Source organism: Phoenix dactylifera, chromosome 1, assembly GCF_009389715.1.
Source record: "Phoenix dactylifera cultivar Barhee BC4 chromosome 1, palm_55x_up_171113_PBpolish2nd_filt_p, whole genome shotgun sequence".
Classification (NCBI taxonomy): Eukaryota; Viridiplantae; Streptophyta; class Magnoliopsida; order Arecales; family Arecaceae; genus Phoenix; species Phoenix dactylifera.
In genome coordinates this window covers 12144033-12160446 of record NC_052392.1, presented here as the reverse complement: position 1 = coordinate 12160446, position 16414 = coordinate 12144033, and the positions used below count along the sequence as shown (strand labels likewise).

Below are 16414 nucleotides of genomic sequence, written 5' to 3'. Positions count from 1 at the left end.
TTCGCTTATGACCGGAATTGGAATCCAAATAGATTGGAGTGAGAATCGGAATGGATTGGAATGGAAATCAGAATAGCTATATTCTTCGACGCATTTGGCTCATGACTGGAATCAGAATCCAAATCGGAATAAAATTTGAATATCAGAAAAAAGTCGGAATTGAGTTATGGAGAACTGAGACATTCATATTTCTTCTTGGAATCGGAATGGGAATGAAAATAGGACTCCCCTCACCAAATAGTTGGAGTGGAAATCACTCATTCCTATTCTTATTCCAGGGATCGACTTTCCTCAATCAAACATGCATTTGATAGATGAATCATGCTTCTACTGTAATCAAGCTGGCTGTATGGATTGTTTTATTCGCATGTCGGGTTGTGGTAGGGGAGGACCAAGGATACTGTTCTTGTTCACCATAATAGATGCCCATTCCTCTCAACCCTGGATTCCTCTCAACATCGTCTTTCATGCATATTGAGATAAACAAGGATCCAGCTCTCATGATAAACTCACTGCAATAGCATATGCACACACAAAAGTAACAAGTGAAATTCAAATGTCAAAAAGAAAATTGAAAAAAAAATCTTGTGATTTGAGCAAAGACAAGCACCTACAATAATGAAATGGAGGAAAAGGGAGTTATTCGCAAAAAAATTAAACAAGTGTTGCAAGAAATTAAAGTCATTAGAGAGAGAGATGCATCACATCTCTTTCTTACATGGTCTTGGACATAACACCGTAACACCATGCTTTTGGATGCGAATTTGGTTGTTGCTCGGTGATTCCGGGACCGTTGAAGAAGCCAGTTGTAGTTTACCTTGAATTCAGTTTGCTTGGCAGATATGCTAAGTGCGGCATGAAAAAAAAAAATCCAGCTCGACTTTAATGGAGCTGACAATAGAAAAAACAAATACCAAATATATAATATATTATTTTATTTATTATCAATAAATAAAAACTATTTTTATATTATAAATAATATATAAAAGAATGTATTCCAGTTATTACAATAAAAATTTAAATGTGTGTCTACCATGAAAGCAGAAAGCCCTATTAGGTATCTCTTTTTTTTTAAGATTTTTTTGCATGAATATTCTCCCTAAATATCAAATTTTGTATAAATATTGTTCTAAAATTAATATTTACATATATATACCCTCGTAAAATACTTGTTTTGCTAACCTATTCTTTTTTATCCTTATTTTTGCATAGATACTCACACCATCTAACGTCATTAAAAAATTAATAGTTTCAAAATAAAATAACTAAAATATTCTTAATAGATAGATGTGCAAAAAAATATATATAAAAAATAAAAAAGTAATTTCAAAAAATAATATTTTATAAAAATATAAAAATAAATATAAATTTTAAGAAGATATTTATATAAATTTAAATTTTTAGAAAAGTATTGTCTTTTTTTTTTTCTTACTTTTAAATTTTTATATTCAAACTTCCCCAAGGGCCAAGATAGAAAGAGAATGGGAGAGAGCTCGGGAGTTCCCAGTAGATGAGGATAATGGCGCGTGTGGGAGCAGCGCTTCTCGTGCCACTCCCCACCTCCAATCATCCCCCTTCCGTCCGCCCTCCCACCTCCAAAACCTTCCCTCCTCACACCGCTTTCTTTAGCAGCACAAATGCCGAGAGACCCACCTGGGCCGCTACGCTCTCGTCTGCGCGGCGGGGAAGGGGAAACGGCCTCTCCGGCGCCGCCTCGGGGCGCCGACGCGGGGGGAAGAGGGAGCCGGGCGGTGTCTCCGACGACGGCGAGGATGGGTCGGACGAGGACGACGACGGGGATGAGCCGCTGATGCCCTTGGAGGAGATGGCGCGGTGGCTGGAGAACAAACCGGCCGGGTTCGGGGAAGGGAAGACGTACGATACCACGCTCGAGGAGCAGCTCTTGGAAGAGACGGAGAGGAGCAGGAAAGCCCAGCTTGCCAACATCAATAAGCTCAAGAACGAAGCCAAGAGCGCGGCCTCCGCCCGGCCAAAGAAGCAAGAGCCGCGGCGTAAAGGTAGGATGGAGCCACGGCTCTGCTCTGATTCCAAGCTCATTGGTTGCTTATTTATGCATCAGTAATGCTTTCTTTGAGATGTTAATTCTGCCCAATATTCCAACTTCAATCCAACACTATACGAGTCCCCGTATTGCATGACTCCCCAATTTTATAAGCAGTTAAATCTTTTTAGGGTTTCGAATGATGGTTTCCTGCTTCACGGTTACCTGTCATGTTATTACTATATCTTTTCTCATCAATTTGCTGTTCCCTTCTTTATGTATGAATCCAATCCTATCATGCTTTCCTATTGCTTTCAAGAAGCCTGATTCACATTAAACTGTGCATGCTTTATCTGCAAGCCTTGATTGAATACTGATACCTGGGGTCTTGTCGCAATTCCTATGAGCGAGTCCTGATAACTGCAAGCAATATGAAGAGTTGAATTCCTTTGTAGATGGGTTTCATGAAAGCTTTGATTCCTGGCCAGGGTCTCCCCAAGAATGTGATCAGATTTGACAATGAAACTAGTAACAGTATCTAGTTTCTGCAACAGGAACTGATCAATGGTTTGATAGTCAGTAAATCTTCATGAATATTATTAGCATGAAAGAAGCTTGATTTTAGGATGCTGTTAAATCTTGAGTCTCAATTTTAATTTCATGAAAGAACAGGATTGAAGAAGACTGTTTACAACTGGGTTCAAAGTTCTTAACTCATACTAGACCGCATATTGCTAAATAAGATTGCGCTATCATGCCCTTAGCTAGACAGAATTCTTATAGTCCTTAAACTGAAGCCTTACCTTTTGATTTTCATATCTAGCTAGTATTTGTTTACTGTAGATCTGTAGGAGGCTCTTGAAGATAAGGCCGGGTATAGAGAAAACTGACAAATCTTCGGAAACCAATGGAACTTGAATCCTCAAAACTTTGGATAAGAAGATCAGCTGAAAAGGTGATTTGCTTTGTCCCATGGTTTTGGGATAATATGATCCAAAGCTTCCTCCAGTCCTATTCCACCATCTCTTTGCTTTAGTTCTTCAGGTTTTCTCTTAAGTGCATAGTCTATCCTTGAACAGCCTGATCTGGCACCCAAACAAGGATCAAAACAATTTAAACTGAAAAATGCTTTTTGCTGATCTTTGTATATATAACCAAGAATAACTAATTCATGTTCAAAAAGAATGGATGACTTGCAAGAAGGACGAACGGCTAGCAATGAACAAGCTTGTGCTGACTCGATGAGATACGACACCGAGCTAGCAATCTTTCATAAACCAAAAAAAAGACGAGTGGACAACAACCCTTTTCATGATAAGGAGAATCAACAGATACAGAAACGGATAAGTCATTGGACTAATGTTGAGAGCAAACTGAAAGAAAGACAAACACAAAACTCAAGAGCTCACTTCCCAGCTGTTTAGGTCAAGGGAAAGCGCGTCCAGCAACCAATAACTTATAGATGTCGACTCACACTGCAATCTGGTCGAAGGAAACTTGAATTGGATTCACTAAGATGGGAAGGGATGGTCGCTCTCCACTATGGATTTTGTTGCCAATAGGCTATGTCTCACTTGCTAGCTCTACCTCTCTAAAATGAAGATGATGGACAGATGAATGGATGGAAAACTACACTAGAGAAAGTAGCCAACACAGCCTTCACTAAAGGAAATAGTGAGAGGGTGCTGCTTATGAATGGGGCTTACCAGCAACAAACAAAGGTGAGTGGAGGATTGGTTAGTATTGTATTGATCGGTTTCCTCTCTTTCTCTCTTTCTTATGTTCCTCTCTCTCTCTCTCTGCAAGCCTTGAGTTCTATTTTTGCTGCTTGTTGTGGGCGCTAGAATTCAAGGGGTTGGATCGACAATACAAAACATCCCAAGAAGCGGCCGCCGCATCCTCGTCCAATCATTCCTAGTAAAAGAAAGGACCGTCATTCTTGCCCCCCGCTTATGCTTCGCTTCTTAGTCTAAGCTTACTAAGCCATAGTAGAGAAGGAAAGGGCTCAATGTCCAGTTCTTTAGGCTAGTAGACGTAGAAGGACAAGTTGCTTTTTCATTTTTGCTTGTAGCCTCTGATTCTTTAGTACTAACGAGCTTTGTCCATTTGCTTCTCTCCCTACACCAAATCTACCATTGAAAGCTAGCTTTCTAACCCGTGCCCTTGGCATAAGAGCTTCCATCATCGAGGCATAATACATTTTTAGGTGCATAGCACTGAAAAGATTTGCTCATTCTTATCCTTCCGAGCAGCAATTCTATATGTATTCCTTGGTGAACCATGGTGACAATATACAGTCCTTCCCAGTTTGGCCCATTCTGAGTGCAACAGAGGGAAAAAACTTCTTCATTATTGGATCTCCTACTTCAAAGCAGCACTCCAAGATATTTTTCCAGTGCGCTAATATATCTAGGCATGGTGGGCCGCTCAAAGCTGCTTCTCATGTAGTAATCCATGGCAAGCTAGACACCTTTTATGTCATTCCTTCTCGGGAAGCTATCCTTCCAAGGAGATCAAATGAACGAGTCTCTTCTTTAATTCCCCTTCGGGGGCCTCAGCGAGGGCAACAAAAATGAAATTAGTGAATGAAAATGATGTTGCATTTGTAGGAGTAGGTATTTGATAGGCTCAGAATGCGAACAGGAGCTTCTCATGCCTGTTAGGCCTGGAATCAATTGTCTTCCTACTTTATTAATGTCTTCTTCATGGCTTCGGGGGGATGATAAGGTGCAGAAAATCGATGATTTCTATTGAAATGAGTTCACGTGTCCTTGAAAAACTTACTGTTATCAGAGAATCTTTCTTGTGGAAGCTGAAAGATAATGTCATTTTTTTCATGTGATCCAGTTCGACCCATTTCATGAAATACTCCATCACTACCACAATAATACAATACCATTTTGAGGCCTTCGGGAGATCTTGTTGATAACATCTCAATCCCACATTGCTAAAGGCCACGGTGCAGTTGTGGCATAAAGGGTTGTTGCTAGTATGTGGATCAAGTCCACGTGAATTTGAGACCCGTGGCAATGTCAGACGGTACATTGAGAGTAGCAGTTGGCTCCATGGTCCGAAAAAAAACATGATTTTCTTGGCCAACATCTTGTTATTGACATGCCTGCCATAGTAGCCAAATGCTCATGACTTGATGAAGGTCAAATGATATGATACAAGTGTTTGACCATCTTATTGACATGTAGGTGGAAAAGATGCTGACATTTCTAATTTTTCTGTAAAGATTTGTACAAGAGATGCACCTAAAGGATTTTATCTGTTTTTCTTTTTTCTTTCTTTATTTGTTCCTTTTTTTCCCAAGCAAGTGGGGAGGGGGTGTGATTGAAGATGATATCACTTGGACTTTGGACCCTTGTAGGTTCTTTTCAGAGGCAAGTCCTCCAAGATTAAAAGAACCTTCAAATATTTGTCACTATCTCTATATGCAACTTCTTCCGGCTCCCTCTCTTTTATGATCCCTCAACCTGAATTGAGGAGCATTGCAAAGTGTCATTGCAGTCATGCTTTCTTTAATGTGCTTATTTGAAACTTGATATTTCCTAGGCTAATGATCCTAATTTTTGCTGTTCCTGTTTCATATTCATGGGCCCTTCTTATTTTCTAATATTCTAGTCTATGCAATTTAGCAGCTAGTATCACATTATGAAGGAAATTTGAAGAAAAACAAACACATATGGGATCCATATTGACTAGTCTCATCATTTTTTTTCTCTTTCATATCTTTTGTTTTATATACTTTGGTTCTGGCTAAGGCTGAAATTTTATAGTTTTAAAATGGAGATTTTCAGAAATAGATGTTATTCCAAGTGCGGCTCGTGTACGCATGTGGAACCTTCCAAGGAAGAAGAACATCCACAGAGACCTGTGTTTGGCTTTCAAAGGGTTCTCTGGCATTGTTAATATAATCCCAGCAGTTACTGGGAACCAAAAGACCAGGGATCCTATCTGCAAGGGTTTTGCATTCCTTGACTTTGAGTCTGAGGAAGCTGCAAACAGGTACTGCTCTCATTCCAATCTTTGCTTCTTATTTCAGCATGATATAAGAGATCCTATGTACCTCTAACAAGTAAAAGAAATCAAAATTTCTAAATCAAATTTCGCTTAATGTATATTGCAGAAGATAAGTGTGTGGCATCTTCATTATGATTTTTATAGTCTAGCAGTAGGAATCATCGACCTTAGGAAATTCAGCAGCTACGTGACTTCATTGTTCAGCTCATGCTGCTGAAAAAAATCTTCAGTTTCCCAGCTGATACATCAATATGTGCAAACTGTCTCCTAAATCACTTGAACTAGTATTGTGTACCATTTTCACTTGTGCCCAAATCAAATCTAATATTTATTACTAACCTTACATGTTTTTTTGTATACTTCTCTATGATACAAATAGTTTAACCGTCAACACTGTATATTTGAAACTGAAAAAATTTTTGACTTCTTATGTTGAAGAAGATAATTTTTTTAGCCAATGCTAGGACGTTACAAATTACTTCGAATCTATGCTAGGCAGGGCCGGCCTGAGCGTTAGGCGACCTAGGCGGTCGCCTAAGGCCTCGGGCCAATGACCAAGGAAGCAAAGGCCCCGGGCCAATGACCAAAAGGAAGCAAAGGCCCCATATAAAACGGGAACAGGAGCTGGCTACGAGTCTTCCCCCTTGATGGAAGGGACGTGGAGAGAGTTTCCTGGCCTGCAGAGGGGCACTCGTATCTTTCATCCCTTCTCTTTTTTGGTTTTGGTCTTGGTTTTCCTTCCCTCACATTACTCCTGATCCAGCTGGGCCATCAGGAAGAAAGTCTAGAAAGATAGGGGGATTGGAGATGGACTTCTTGGAGGGTGGAGATTCTTTTAATCTTCTCCTCTCGGTTTCTTCTCCCCTCTTGGTTGGTAGAGAGAGAAAAGGAGGGAGGTTGGAGATTGAATGGCCGCTGTGCCATGATGTTGCAGTTGCTGCTTGGGTACTCGCTTGAAGGGGAGATGGTGGGATGGGACTTTTATTAATTACATGGAGTGAATTTCCCATAATGCCCCTACTTTCTCTTATAGAAAGGTCCCTTTCTGGACAAATTCTTTCCTTTACCTTGACCATGAAGTGCCGTAGGATAACCTTTTCCTATTCTGCTTGCTTGACATGGTAAACAGTACTGCCAAGCATTATCTCAGTTATTTAATCAGTTTTATGGGCCTTCCTTTAGCGTAATTACTTTTTCGTACCTTCATTCAAAAATTATATTAAACTAAAAAGATTTTTTGCCGGTTTTTGTTGCATTCATGTATTTTTGTTGAAATAATGTACTTGATAGCTATCTATTTTCATATTTTTTTAAAAATATTTTATATTTATTAAAAAAAATATTATTAAAAAAAAGGCCTCATTCACTGAATCCGCCTAAGGCCTCCAAATGTATTGGGCCGCCCCTGATGCTAAGATGATACAAATAACTTCAAATTTATTCAAGGAGATGTGAAATTTTGAAATATGTTCTTGTCATAATGATAGAATTTCAGTCATATGGCTGCTTTATCACAAGGAAAAGTGAAAGCTTCCAACAACTTTTGTCATTATTATTCCCTAATATTCTCTGCTCTGAAGAGAATCGACTACCCCTGCCAGAAAATATTCGAGTCCTCTACTGGTTGTTCAACCACATGTGGAACTCTCAAGTGCAAATAGGGTTTACACACCTGTGCAAATACAAGATTAGTATCGATTCTATGATTCCATCCCATCTCCCCACCCCCCACCCCACCCCACCCCGTTTAGCTTATCAAACCTACTTTTTGTGCCAGGTTTGTACAGAAGTATTCCACAACACATGTGCTTTTTGGGAAGGTACAGAAGCAGATTACTTGTGTTGTCATAAACTCACATGGATCTTTTAACACTTCTGAGGAGTCAGTAGATGGCATTCAGACATTCTCTCAGCCGAAAGTTACTGACCTGGGAGTTGAGGTTCCTACACGATCTGATATTAATAAACTTTCACAGAATTCTTGTGGTGAAACTATTGACATAGCAGTAGTTGACAAAACTGGACAAGAATCTGTATTGATTGAGAATGGCACAGATGGTCCGCTGTCTCATTTCAAAGCAGTAGAAACTGGCATTCATCATTCGGACACTTCCCCTTCATATGATGTGGAAAAAGGGTGCGACAAAAATGCAGACACATTGGATTCAAATCTTTCTACTCCATTGCAAAGACGAAGGAAACAAAAAGATTCAAAGAAGAAAACAATCAAGAAAATATCCGTGAAGACGTCAAATTTGAGCCTCCCCGGTTCCGTGACCAGGTATATACTCGAGAATCGTTGTCTATGGGGCTCTATTTTAAGTGCAATCCTTTGTGGAATATCTTGAATTCTGTTGTTTTGTGCTTCAGGTTAAAGGTCAAGGAGAGGGCCGTCCTCACCGGTGTTTTATCCAAGTATGGAGGAAAGGTTGCTGTACCTTTATCAAAGGAGAGCTGATTCACAGCATTCAACTGCTCCTGTGTTACATCATCAATGGCTCTGAAGGAACCACTAGTTAGTGCATCAGTGGTGTGACAAGGAAACCTAATGTTGTTTTAGGGTGGATTAACCCACTCTAGTTGTAACATGGTTTATGTACCCTTAAAGCTTTTTGCATACCACTAATTTTTGGCATTTATTTTTGGTACATAATTTTTGCAATTTATGGCAAAGAGATTTTAACTAAATCAGCAGTCTAAGAGGTTGATTTGTCAGCAGATCTTCAAGCAAGCTTACTCGCAAACCATAGAGGATCAAAATGGACTTAGAGTGTAACCATATTTTATGGTGTAAGCCCCCTGTGCATGATATGGGATGCCATTTTGTGGTAGAAATATTTCTAAATTAAGCTTCTGTGCAATAGACGGTACTCAAGCATGGGCGGCCACTCAAGAAGGTTGGAGAAACCCAAACTCGACATAGATGTTAGTGTGTTCAGGCTAGCAGCAACATCGGCTCTAGCTCAGCATGAATGAGCCTGTCTTTCAGACACAGTCTATGCGCTTGTCATCTTTTCGTTCATTTTCTTTTTTCTTTTTCTTTTTTTTTAATTTTATGGATGGGTCATCATGCGCAAGTCCCTGGAGAACGCGTGCTGCGCCTTTAACTGGGCATATGGACATATGATCGACTGCAGGATAATTGTCGACAATGCAAATATATTTGCCTCCATATGATACATCACATCAAATTTGCACGTCGAGATTGTGAAACATTGACACCAAAGTGCCCATAAATAAAAAGCTAAAGGGCAAGGGAAGAGTGATTAATGGAACTTTCCAACTGCATGTCCTAGTTGATTCTTGTCCCACACCATGCAGTGATTTGGATCATAATAATCAATTGACAAAGGGTCTGTTGTTAAGTAGGATCGTTACCAGGACAGCATTCTGAAATGCATTCCACTACCACAACATGCACATGTCAAGAAAATGCTTCGGTGACATATTTGATTGGAGGGAGTCAAGGTTCTAAAATAGAAATAAAATTGGATGATTTTCATTCCATTAGAAAAAAATTTATTTTTATTCTAATTTTTTTTAAAAATAAAAATGCTCCAATCCTCTAAAATCCAATCTGAACCTTTTCCTCGTACCTAAATTTTATTATGATTTTAATTCCAATTATGAACTAAACATGCCAGAAAATATAACTATTTCAATTCTAATATCAAACCAAAGGCTAGCCCTCCAAATGTTTCAGTTATCTAATTGCGAGGCAGATACGTATATAGATGACATGTTCCCAGCGAGTTGGAGACTCAGAGCAAGCAGAAAGCTATATAAAAAAGATTAACTTTAGTTCAATATCTTATTCTGGCAAAATAAACTTGATGATTCCTAACCTAATGCATAACTTAAGATGACGCAGAAAGTGAAATGATTCCGGTGAATGTCCGATCCATGGAACTCCAACCAGTAAAAGCTAAAAAAGGAGTCGAGCAGTTCGGCTCATCCAGGATGCTTCAGTTAAAGACAGCTAGCTGATATGGAAATGGATATTACTTGAGACGACGACAATTTTTCTGCGGGGATACTTGAGACAACGATAATAAGGATTCTATTACCCCTTCGAATGGCGTGGCTTTACTTCTTTTCAAACACGCAATAAATTGCAAATTACGAGCGACAATAAATTTCTCAACTTCAATCTATTTTACCGATCAAATATACAAAATGAACATAAATAAAAAAACAAAAGTCAGATCAACATCCTCAGGAATCATCTCCTCGTTGTAGGTCTGGGAATAGAAAACGAGAACCAAATCGCAACATCGTGACAAAAAAAAAAAAAAAACTACGAAAGCATTATTACAGTATTCAGTACTGCCAAGCTGCACGCTCACACCGATGGGAAGAATTTATGAAGGTTAAACGGCAATGAATAAAATTCCTCACTTCTGGGGTCTGAACCGAAGGATTTGTATTTGCGCCAGAAGTGACGGCCGCTGTCCTTTTTGGTCGCGCTGTCGCGCCTCTGCAGGGTGTTGTCCAAGAAATATGCCACGAGGCCCGCAACAAATGCTTCCGAAGAGAATATGACGTTGACAATATCATTGAACTGGAAAAAGTTTCAGAACTCTCATTAAGCTACCAGTAAATCGTTAAAAATGACGATTCTGTGCTGCTCGATACAAATCATTAATCGATTACATACCCATCTCGCACCAGTGTGTACCGGACCATAGCCAGCAACTGCCGTGTACTCCTTAAAATATTGAGGAACAGACAAACCCATGAACACGGAGAATCCTAAAATGAATTTTACCCGGAAGCTGTTGAGGTTGCAGAATTGAAGAAAGCTGAGACCAGCCGCACCTGTTTATATACCACAACATAAAATTAAGAGTGCATGAGATGGCTGTATATATCATACTGCAACAGATCTAACATGGTGACAGAGAACCAGTAATTCTAAGTGTCAGGAACATACCAACATATGCAAAGAAAAGGCAATACAAAGCTGCAACTATTGGTGCTGGAATGGATGCAAAAACTGCTCCAAATTTTCCTGGACGGAACCAAGGCAAATAGTTAAAGCCAAAATTAATTCTGGTTAAAATCTGCCAGACTACCTTATGATAGACTAGTTCAAATGTACATGCACATAGTTGACAAGAAATGCCATATATTTATTCATGTAAGTCATGCAATAGGTTAATTTCCAGCTTCTCAAGATATATATGAGAAAACCACATGAAAAGCTAACTTATTATTTTTAAGCAGCAGCAACCGTCAAAACATAATCTACGCAGAAAATCAAAATATATATTTATATTATTAAAGAATTTAGCAATGCACTTGGGGGGTATCGAGACGATAATGCTAATTCTGATGCTACAGCATGCATGTAAAATTATATCCAGCAATTAGTCAAAGAATTTATCCAGTTTTTCAAGTTCAGCAAACAAGCCATGCAAATAAGCCGATCGCATCAAGGCATGTGGCCTCTTTTGGAATATAATCCATGATATTTAATCATAACCAACTGTATCTTCTTCCATCCAACTGAGTTCTATGAATAATGCTCCACTGTTAGTTCCTGGACGAACCAGCTCAAGCATTCAAGCACATTCCAGAATTCAGACACCAAATCAACAGAAACAAGCAACCTACCCAGAATGGAAAAGAATATCATGTAGCCTGCAGAAATTTGCACAACTCTTCGGCTGCCAATACGTGTCAAGGCTAGCAAACCAGCATTTTCACTGTACCAGGAATGAAATGATGAGATCTTCGGAACAGGCAACTAATATTTTTATGCACTAACTAAATCATGTCCAGATAAAAAGCCCGTTTCTCAGCAGTCTTACACAGATACAGTAGAGCCATTTGCTGTTCCAAATAGCCCATCCAATAAGACGCCGATCCCCTGTAATAGGAAATACGAGTTATGACCCAATCACTCAGCAATCACCAAGGTCAAACCACGTAATCATGAATATACAAGGAAAAGCTATCAAATTTTGATACCAGCCAACCAACACCACGACTGAGAATGGAAGGGGGCAATGGTGTTGCACTTGCATACCTTGCAACCGCAATAAAAGTACCAGTTGACTACAATGTGACAGAAAATGTATAGATGAGCTTCCAGTCAGTTAAGTTTTACCGTGACTAAACCATGTCATGTCAATGAAACTAGCAAAATTAGCAATTATAAGGCAGTGACAGCCTAAAAAGGCATCTCGCTGCCAGTCCTTATGAATATAATACATAACATGTAACCAGACCTCTACAAGAGCGACAAAAGAAGCAGCCATCATTGCAAAAGCTTCACCTGCATCAAATGTTGGTGCTCCCCATTGAAAAGGATATGGAATTCTTATCCTGCATGCATGATATTTCAATAATAAAGAAATTACAGAATACAATTAGTTGTCAAGGAGATGTAACTGGAGGTCTTTATCTCCCCAGGATCAATAGCACTAAAAACTGGCTAGTTTGCAGATACATTGATACCGAATCCTTCATGGTGAATTTTGGGCTTCAATCTCTCCGTAGCACAGATTTATACAGGAGTTACAGAATAGCATAATAAAATCATATCAAAGAAATGATTGAGCTTTACCAAGGAGCTGCACCAACAAGTCCAGAACGATCAGTGCGACAATGCTGTTGAGTTTTTGGTGCTGCATTTCTATATGCCCCACCCACCGTAAGTATGAAAGCATAAAGCCATACGATTGCAACAGAGAATAGGACAGCAAACCGGTCAAAGACAGGTCTGCGTACACGTATGGCATGGTGTATGTACTGCATACATTGATTTTCCAAAAACATTCAATAAATCAGGATTAGCTAAATCAGAACTTCACTAAACTTAGGCGCATGTATTTGTGGGTGCATTGTCATTGGCTGACTGTTTGAGTGGCTTTTGGTGATAGTAAGGAGATGGGGGATTGATTAAGACATGCATCACAATATAGTACCTGAGAAAATATTATCAGTACTATTAACTGTGGAAGTCCAATTTCGATGCATTTTGCCACCTGAATGTCCATAACAGAATTTGCCAGCTCTTAGAAATCAAAAAATAGAGCAGGTATTAAACATCCAAGACCACATAAAAGTTTCACTCCCTTACTATCACGAATATCTGCAAAAATCACAACCCTCTAGTAGATCCACATAAGTTATCTCTAGCCAAAGACAAAAAGTAAGAAAACTTACTCCAGGGAAACCAAGCTCATAAAGCCCAAATCCAGCCAGAGCAACCAGAGGCACAGCTGAGAGTGGACTTAAATATCTGCAGTCACATGGATAGTCAAAGATAATAGATGTGCACAAAATTGAGTACATCAAATTTCCAACAAGAATTATCAGAGGCTTCTGTTGGAGTCAGAAACATGGATCTTCTACCAACCTTGCAACATTGCGCCAAAGCCCACTAAAACCCAATATGATCTGGAGAGTTGAAGCAACAATAAGGGCACCTTGTGTTCCACGCATGATGCGACGGAATTTCTGCAAGGCAACTATCCAAATTATACAATTCGTGCCAAAGAATCAAAATGGCATAAAGATAGATGTAGAATGCGGCAGAAACCTCATGAGGATCTGCGATGCCACTATAACGGCCGGCTAAGATGATTGAGATGGTAGGGACGACAAAGGTGTACGATCCTCCAACCACAGCAGGTAAACGAGTTCCGAAGAAGGTCTGCAACAGAGTGTTCAGGCCGGCCACAAACAGCAATGTCTGGATCACCCGAGCTTTCTCATCCTAAGGCAACAAATGTATGTTCACACTCAATTTTTTTAAGAAACAAGGCTGAAAATAACCAGCAACCTCATGGGTCATATGCATAGTGGGTAATTAAGGCTTACATTTCCTCCGCCCATTTGAGGAACAAGAGCAGTAGGGATGATGACAGTGGTGCCAAGCATAACCAGGTAGTGCTGGAAACCCAGAAGCATAGCCTCCGCTGCATTAAAAGACCCACAAGATGCATGATGTTGCATCGAATTTTTTCCATTAAACCAAACAGGTGACCCGAACAAACAAAAACCCATACCAAATGGAAAACAAAATTATGAAACCCTGCATAACAAGAGCACATCAACCAAATCCTACAGAGCACTGGCAGCTAGAAATCAAATATAACAGGAGTTCCCACCCAAAGAAAAGATTAATAATACCATGACTAGGGTTTTACTTTATAAACGACCAATAAATGAACCATTTATTTTTCATATAACTAATCAAGAAATATATTGAAGTTACAAAGAGATCCAAGCAGTCCTCGAACAAGTTACCTAAATTTCTTGAAAAAAAAGTTAAAAAAAAGGAAAGATTTAGTTCTTATAACGCAACCAGATAATAATATATCCGCAAAAATTCGACAAACAAGTGATGGCTTCGGGTGCAACTCACGCAATGGAGGAGGGCTAGTGATGCAGTAAGCAATGTTGGGCAGCTGTTCCTTCACTGGGTGGGGCACCAACTCGTCCTGCTTCGGCGCCGGCGCCGCTCCGCCACCTCCACCTCCACCCCCCCCTCCGCCTCCACCTGCGGCCATCTTCTTCCTCTCTTCCTCCAATCAAAAACCCTCCACAAGATCCTACAAAAACCCCCAAGTTTCCACTAAATTTTCACTCCCCAACCCTCAAACATGCTACAATTAGAGAACCAAATCACCAGAAACAGTGAAAGAAGCAAACCTCACCAAGAAAACCAGAAAAGCCCTCACCGACCGAAAGAGGAAGAGGCCGAAACCCAGATCTGAATGCAGGATTAAAAAGAATGAAGAAAGGGATAGAAGAAAAAGAGCATAGCGAACCTCCTCCCTTTTTTCCTTGCGATTTCTCAAAGGTCACTTTAGACTGCAGAGAGAAAAGCCACTATCAGCGATGATTTGAGAGACGGGTCCCTTCTCTCCACCTCTTATTGTTTTTTTTTTAAATTTCTTTCCTTTTAATCCTTCTCCCCTTTTTCTCTGGCGTGGAGGGAGCTCAAAAGCCCAAGAAGCAAGCATTTGACGTAGACAAAGTGGCCCGTAAAGCTGCAAAGAGAGCAGGAGAGGGGGGTAAACTTCGCAGCCACAGACTTTTTTTTTTTTTTTTGGTAAAAACTAGCGGGGAAACCGGAGGCAGCCGACACAATCTTCGTGCATCCGGCTGTCCCCAGAAAACCCCTCGTTTAATTGTCACGATAACATTTTTGTAGTGCTAATGAGAAACGAATATTAGTACTAGCTTTGTCTTTTATGGCTTCATCCTCTGAATTCAATCCCCTGCAGAGGATTCCCCTGCTATAAACATAGGCGGATCATTGATTAGCTTCACCTACAGGCTGTCATAATATTCGAACAACAGTGACTGGTTGGTATGTTGTCATTGTAATAGCTTTTGTAGTTTGTATCCTTTTCTTGCTGCTTGATTATAGGACCATACATTGCCTCATGAAGTTCTTGTATGCAATCATGTAGAGAGTGATTGTGAGAATCCATATGGATGCGTCCTATATCAATTATTCACTGAATAGGTCTTAGGTAGTTTAAGAAATTCATATAATACCTTACTACATAGCTATTTTGGATGAGATCCTATGTTGTTACAAATAGTTCAAAACAGCCTCGGCCTATAACCTATGTAGACTAAAAAACTACAGTACGAATTCATTGGGGGCATCTGACAATATGTTGAAAGATTAAGAAGTGTGCAGAAAAAAAAAAAAAAAAAAGATGCTTCGAATGGAATCCTCAAACATATGACGAACTAAATCATTTATGTGATCTAATTTATTTCCTACCTTCCGCTTTTTGTCTAAAAATATTTAGACTTGTGCTATCGGGTTATATATGACTTGCCAAAAAAATTTGGGGAAAGTTAGACTCTCACTCAAGTTCTTGGTCCCAAGCACAAAACTTCGCCAACTACACTAGCCGACACCCTCTACATGTCCTTCTTTAATTGTTCTTGAATATATATTAATTTTCTAATGGTGATTTTTTTTTTTATTTGGATCGTTTGGTATATTGGTTCTCGAGTCACCTAGGGGTTATGGATTCTTCGAGATAGATTCTCTTTAAGTTCTCACTATTATTATAAAAGAAAGCATGCCTCATTATTAAATATAGTTTTTTTTTCTATCAAACTTGTTTTCTTTTCGCTTTCTCCTTACTTTAGAGTAACCCCAGTTTGCATAAGTCAAGCTTAGCGGCATATCAATCCAAATGCTGACCGCATAGATAGCCATTTACAAATCTTTCTTGTTTTGTTTGTGAAACCTTTGTTGATAGTTACATTTCTTAGGTGCTTGATGAAGATTGGTTGTTGATGCTATAATTGTTTCCGAAGGATTATCATAACAATGTTTTTAGTTAGCTATTTAAATTTTACTCTTTCTTAAAACTTTTAATTTAGTTAAGTTATTAGGACTGT

General features: G+C 39.4%; 3 protein-coding genes across 3 annotated transcripts; 2 read left to right on the top strand and 1 right to left on the bottom strand.

Moving 5' to 3' along the window:
* The first annotated feature begins 1480 nt into the window (after nt 1-1480).
* Nucleotides 1481-2111, top strand: LOC120110847. The gene has a single exon (XM_039126698.1). It carries the CDS (start codon nt 1511-1513, stop codon nt 2081-2083), a length of 573 nt encoding a protein of 190 aa, XP_038982626.1. The 5' UTR covers nt 1481-1510; the 3' UTR covers nt 2084-2111.
* A 3663-nt stretch (nt 2112-5774) lies between these two features.
* Nucleotides 5775-8716, top strand: LOC120110845. Its single transcript, XM_039126697.1, has 3 exons — nt 5775-6013; nt 7806-8309; nt 8399-8716. Exons 1-3 carry the CDS (start codon nt 5841-5843, stop codon nt 8484-8486), a joined length of 765 nt encoding a protein of 254 aa, XP_038982625.1. The 5' UTR covers nt 5775-5840; the 3' UTR covers nt 8487-8716.
* Nucleotides 8717-10152: 1436 nt separating this feature from the next.
* LOC120110843 (nucleobase-ascorbate transporter 6-like) lies at nt 10153-15027 on the bottom strand. The gene is made up of 15 exons (XM_039126694.1): nt 14698-15027; nt 14406-14592; nt 13859-13956; nt 13578-13754; nt 13395-13495; nt 13202-13277; nt 12961-13020; nt 12600-12784; nt 12262-12358; nt 12002-12088; nt 11842-11900; nt 11645-11736; nt 10962-11039; nt 10686-10846; nt 10153-10589 (listed from the first exon to the last, which is right to left on the bottom strand). The coding sequence occupies exons 2-15, from the start codon at nt 14548-14550 to the stop codon at nt 10371-10373; spliced, it is 1635 nt and encodes a 544-aa protein (XP_038982622.1). The 5' UTR covers nt 14551-14592; nt 14698-15027; the 3' UTR covers nt 10153-10370.
* Between the last annotated feature and the right edge of the window lie 1387 nt (nt 15028-16414).